The sequence below is a fragment of the Anoplophora glabripennis genome, unplaced genomic scaffold (assembly GCF_000390285.2).
Source record: "Anoplophora glabripennis isolate ALB-LARVAE unplaced genomic scaffold, Agla_2.0 scaffold257, whole genome shotgun sequence".
Taxonomy (NCBI): Eukaryota; Metazoa; Arthropoda; class Insecta; order Coleoptera; family Cerambycidae; genus Anoplophora; species Anoplophora glabripennis.
In genome coordinates, this window is record NW_019416380.1 from 243,870 (window position 1) to 249,842 (window position 5,973).

A 5,973-nucleotide genomic window follows, 5' to 3' on the forward strand; every position below is an offset into this window, starting at 1 on the left:
GATTTTTTCGATTTTTACCATAATAATCATGATTCATTCGATTTGTAACCAGTCATGTATTATAAAAAATTTAATTACAAACATTTTTTTCCTCTTCCATTATCGCCTAAAATCAACTCTTAAAAAGATACATAATTAAATAAGAAGAAAAATATGACAATTTTCCAATTTTCATTTCTAGTGATATTTGAAAGCCAAAAAGCCAAAAATCTCCGTGGATATACGATTCACCCAAGCCAAAACAGATACCGCCTGGTCTACATATGCTATGTCCATAAAAACCTGACCTCAAACCCTTGAAACTTATTCTCAAATCCACAAAAAAATAAGTGGATATTTAGATATACCATAAAATTTATTTATATACATTAAGACTTAAACCCTTTTATCCCATCAAGGTAGCACTCTTTAAAAGGGTCGTTTCTATGTTTTTTTAATTTATTTTTAATATTTTTTGTTTTTTTCTTTTTATTTTATTGTTTTTTGTGTTTTTTAAATACCGAATTATTATCTTTGGTGTTGAGGTTGATGGGTTATCACTCGATTTAAAAAATTCTTATATAAATTTATCAAATTGTCGCAACAAGATCGTAAAATTAAGCATATTTGAAGAAGAATAAAAAATAAATTACCACTGTACGGTTAAAATAGCCGAGTGCGTAGAATTTTTTCCCATTTCTCACTGTGCGATGGCTCTAGACAATTGTCAAGTTAGGCATTAGTCCGCAGAGTAGTTGTTTCCCGCAATATCACCAGTTTAACAATCTTAACATCCTGCTTTCCTGTAGGTCATCAGAAGGAAGTCCATCCGCCCAAGCAAAACCGAGTGCATAGCCCCCGCTATCCTGGAAGAGGACCCCTACGGCAGGGCCACCAACATGAGGATGACGTCTTTCACGGACAGGAAGGACCTGGCTCACATCCAGTCTTGTTCCGCCACTTTGCCGCACTACCCGACTCAGCCGGTGCAGAACGTCTACCCGAACTGTTCCACCATGCCCCTGCCGCAGCACACCACCACCAACACCGCCCCGACGACGATGGTGAACGGGAACAGTTGCAACGTCTACCCCCGGATGCACACCACCATCCCCACGCACCACAACGGGGTGAAGCTGATGTCGAACCCCCACAATCCGTACGTGACAAGACTGCACTCCAAACCTGCCGGAGACCCAACCAAGTACGAACCAATTTACACGAAGATCAACAGAAAGTCTGGAGAATTGTATCACTATACCTCGTAAGCTGTTTCTATTGATGTACACAAGGGAAAGGGCAATTTTTTACGGCGCCTCCTTCTTTTGGATAGAGGCGGTTTTAAGAGAATCGTAATTATGTATAACGTAGCGAATTCTGGAGATATGTTTGTGTATCTCTGGATCTTTGGTGGACCCTGTAGTAAGAAATTGTTATACGACAAATATATACGCACCTGTCAAAGTCATATTCTTTTATATAAGTTTTTAGATAGAGATATTTTGTAAATTAACTTTTAGGTAAATATCATGGAATATCTATCGGTGGCACACCAGTTGGTTTTTACGTTGTTGGATGATGTAGACGAAAATATACAAAAGTTACTATCAAAAAGGACTGTCAGCGAAAATCAAACACTGCCGCTATCGTTTTAGGGGGAACAAATATCGCTAATAAAAACTTTTATCTGCTTTAACTGGTCAAAGATTGGGAGATACTTCATTTGCAATCAGTTCCTCCAAATTAAAATAGTTTTTGTGAAGTTAAATTGTTCAGTTTTGTATACAGCATGTTTAGAAGTTTGACTATCAATCACCGTACGATAGATTACAGCTCGCCTAAACTCAAATTGTTCTCGAGAAGCGCAGAATCCAATTTTCGCGAACTTGTTGAAAAATATACGGATTTTTGTTATTTCACAGAAAGCGGCAAAAATCCGCTACCTGGACATCGGAAACTTTGTAGCAACAACCAAATAAATACTTAATATACATGGTGATTTAGAACTTATCCAAAAAAATTGTTGAATCTACAGGGGACCCTTACAAATACAATTTTGTAAAAAGAATAAAAAAGGGCAGTTAGAAAATGATTTAAAAATACACTTCCGCACGGCACTGGAAACTGGTCCACTGTACAACCTGACCTTGCAGTCGGCTATCGGTACTGCGGCAAAGTGTAATAAAAAATGAACTGACAAAAATATTAAAGAATTTCTTTCCCAAGGAAAGAAATAGATACAATTTTATAACACCTATCTTATATCAGCAAATTCAACTGCTTTTGCCGCTATCGTTATTATTAATTAATAAAATTAATCTGTGGTTTTAATTTATAAAATAATTTGACATACCTGATATCACAACAACCGTTCAAAATTTTGTACGTGTAAACACATTTAGGCCCGTCTTACCCAGCTTCTACGAACTAACGCAAATGTTGTCTTGCTTCACCATAACACAATCGCTTCACCATAACACAAATGTTGCCGTGCCCCACCATAAATTAAAACGATGTTCATCAACTCCGAGTTGCTATTTACGTACGCCATTTTTGTCACTTGAAAAACTAATGTAAACACTATCACAACGACGATAATACTAAAATCGGACTTCAGTATTCGGAATCGGCTGAGGCCACATGGGCGAATGACGCTAGAGACTACAGTAGCTCAGCGATGTAAAGTTTGAAAATATTGCAACTTCAATAATTTTTTTTCTCGGAAACTATAAGGATTTTACCGAATTTTTTTTTACGATACTGACTCCATTTTTCATGACGCGTTTATTCCCAAATTCCTTTGGATATGTTGTGAATCACCCTGTATAATTTGGATAATTACACAGCCACACAGAAAAAAAAGTTGGGTATACTTTTTATGCGACATATATTTTTCGTAGTAATTTGGCCTCCTGAACTCGAATCTGGGGTTAGAATTGGCCCATCACGTCACAATTTTTTCCTAACCTCAAAAAACTTGTGAAAAATAGTGAAAATTGATGAAAATTTACTGGGAAAATTTGGAAAAAAATTTATTTCCACATCAAATAGTACATTTTTATGTAAAAGACTCTGCTGAATTCAAATCCACTGTCAGAATTGAGCTAGAACGTGTGGTTTTTTTTCTAACCTCAAAAAACCGAGCAGGAATCGCTATTTTCAAATTCTGAGCGGATTTTGACCAGATTTTGTATAAAGGGGTTTTTTGGGTCGCTGATTACGAATATGAATTCACATTGTAAAAATTCAAGATGGCTGATCCAATATGGCGGGTGTACTTTTTTGAAATCCACCGATTTCAGTAAAATTTGGCATCATAAGGATTGCTGGTTGATCTCACCTTCATTAATCACACATCTGGAGCCAGATTTTCATAAATCAAGGTAAAAGATTCCACTCCGTCTAAAAATGTGACTTCGCTTAAAAAAATGACTTAAGGACTCTACACATGTAATGATGTGTAGTGTGATGTGCTTGTTTCCATGGGACAAGACAAAAAAGTTTCTACTTTATTCTTTCATTTATTTAGTCGTGCATGGGCTTATGGTTTTCCAATCAGATTTTTTTAACTACTATGCAGTTTTCCTATGGCATTTAGATGCTTTTATTTCTTAATAATTTTAAAGTTCAAGGAAAAGGACACATTACTGCCACACAGCACATCACTGCATCTGCTTATGCCTTCAATCTAAAAATGTGACTTTGCCGAAAAAATGCCGCCTACTCGGCCTAAAATTATGACTCTGCCTACAAATTTTACCTTGATTTATGAAAATCTGGCTCCAGATGTGTGATTAATGAAGGTGAGATCAACCAGCAATCCTTATGATGCCAAATTTTACTGAAATCGGTGGATTTCAAAAAAGTACACCCGCCATATTGGATCAGCCATCTTGAATTTTTACAATGTGAATTCATATTCGTAATCAGCGACCCAAAAAACCCCTTTATACAAAATCTGGTCAAAATCCGCTCAGAATTTGAAAATAGCGATTCCTGCTCGGTTTTTTGAGGTTAGAAAAAAAACCACACGTTCTAGCTCAATTCTGACAGTGGATTTGAATTCAGCAGAGTCTTTTACATAAAAATGTACTATTTGATGTGGAAATAAATTTTTTTCCAAATTTTCCCAGTAAATTTTCATCAATTTTCACTATTTTTCACAAGTTTTTTGAGGTTAGGAAAAAATTGTGACGTGATGGGCCAATTCTGACCCCAGATTCGTGTTCAGGAGGCCAAATTACTACGAAAAATATATGTCGCATAAAAAGTATACCCAACTTTTTTTTTTCTGTGTGGCAGTGTTATCTATCGAAAAGATGCTACTTAAAAAAAGGTCAAATCTCATCTGTCGCGCAAATTTTTTAGTGGTATTTGTTAAAAATGATGTCCATAATTATTTAAAGGTTATTTATCGATTTTAATTTGTAAAGTAGGTATTAATTTTTTTATTAGTTACCTACTTAAATAGATTATTTTATAGATTATCACTAGTTTTTTTATGAAACTAGATTCTTTTAGCATAAAAACTGATTATTTTTCAGTTAAAAGTTAAAATTAACCGAAAAAATGCTTATTTTTTCTAAATTCTATAAATATTTAAAAATTGCAGTAAAATTTTAAATATAACATCTAAAACAGTAAATTTTCCTAAAATTACATAATAAAATTTCCAGTGTAAATTTGCAGAATGACAATTCTATTAAGCATACTTACTAGTATCGTTCTCCTAATTAAAATTTTACTTTAAACCACCACTACGAATTTCTGTAAATGATCTGAGAGTAAGAACGTGTTTACGAAATAAACTCTTTGTCATTTTGCGCTATACCTACCTATCACCTTTATCAAATGTTATTCACAAAACCGGCTATTTTATTGAAAATAAATATAAACAAATTCAAAGAAAGGGTAGCAAACATTAATTAACTGATATCTTGTACATCCACTTGGACATTTTGATATTTATTTTGCTGTCCCTTATTATAATTATGGCAGTCAACGTTCTAACACACAGTATACGCGTATTTGAAGTAAAAAATTTGGGTTTGCTGTTAAATCTGTAATCAATGGGAACTGCTCATAAAAGAAATAGTATTTAAAATCTTAAATGTGGATAGATTGCGACACGGAGATGTTGATCATTTTTTTTCTTGAAATTTGTTGGATTTAAGACCCATGTCAGGTATCTACAAAGAGAAATGTACATTTTCTCAGATAATGAAAATGCCAATATTTGAACTGTTAAAGTTTAGCTATTCACTATAAAGCAAAACCTTGTAGAAGTTTCGTGTTTAGAATTGTTTTAAAAATAACAGAAAAAAATAACATAATATACAGGGTGTCTAGTCAGTATATGGCATACTCTTGGGAGTGTATAGGGAAGGTCAAAATATCCCTAGCTTGTCACAAAAAAATTCCTAAACAATGTTTCTGATGCAAAAATTCGTTCGTTTTTAATTTTGCTGTCATTAAAGTGGCGTTTTTGGCAAATAAATTTTGACATCGAATTTGTATTCAGCGCTCCCAAATATTAAAATTTTGATTGATTTTTAGTTATGTCGACACCTGGTGCTTGCTTTAGGTGGCTATTTTGGCATAAAATTAAAAAACAAAGATTTAAAAAAATGACACGATAAAATACATGAAGTATGGTAGTTTTAGTTTCTGAGTGAGGACTTTTTTTGTATGGCTGAGAAACCAAAAGCATTTGATAAGTGTTGTCAATAACACATTATTAACGACATAAAAATAACTGGTGTTTTATTGCAGTATTCTGATTTATTATTTCAACGACGTGTCATACAAAAACAATTTTTTTTCGAAAACGGCTAATTTTATCGAAACAAATGTAGGTGCCTTTTTAAAACAGGAATGATCAATATTTAAAAATTCAGTTTTCAGCTCTATAAAATGACACCTGCCAAAATTTTGGCCCAATGAGTGTAAGGGCAAGTCCGTTCCTGACTTCCCTGACAGTGTAAAACATCTACT

General features: G+C 34.0%; 1 protein-coding gene across 2 annotated transcripts in view; it reads left to right on the forward strand.

Annotated features, from left to right (window-relative positions):
• Positions 1-1,974, forward strand: part of LOC108905300 (protein tincar) — a 224,274-nt gene extending 222,300 nt beyond the window's left edge. For both annotated transcript variants that reach the window (XM_018708107.1, XM_018708108.1), the window contains one exon: positions 789-1,974. In XM_018708107.1, coding sequence (XP_018563623.1) covers positions 789-1,247 — 459 coding nt within the window. In that variant the 3' untranslated portion in view covers positions 1,248-1,974. The remainder of the gene's footprint in view (positions 1-788) is intronic.
• The last annotated feature ends 3,999 nt before the right edge of the window (positions 1,975-5,973 follow it).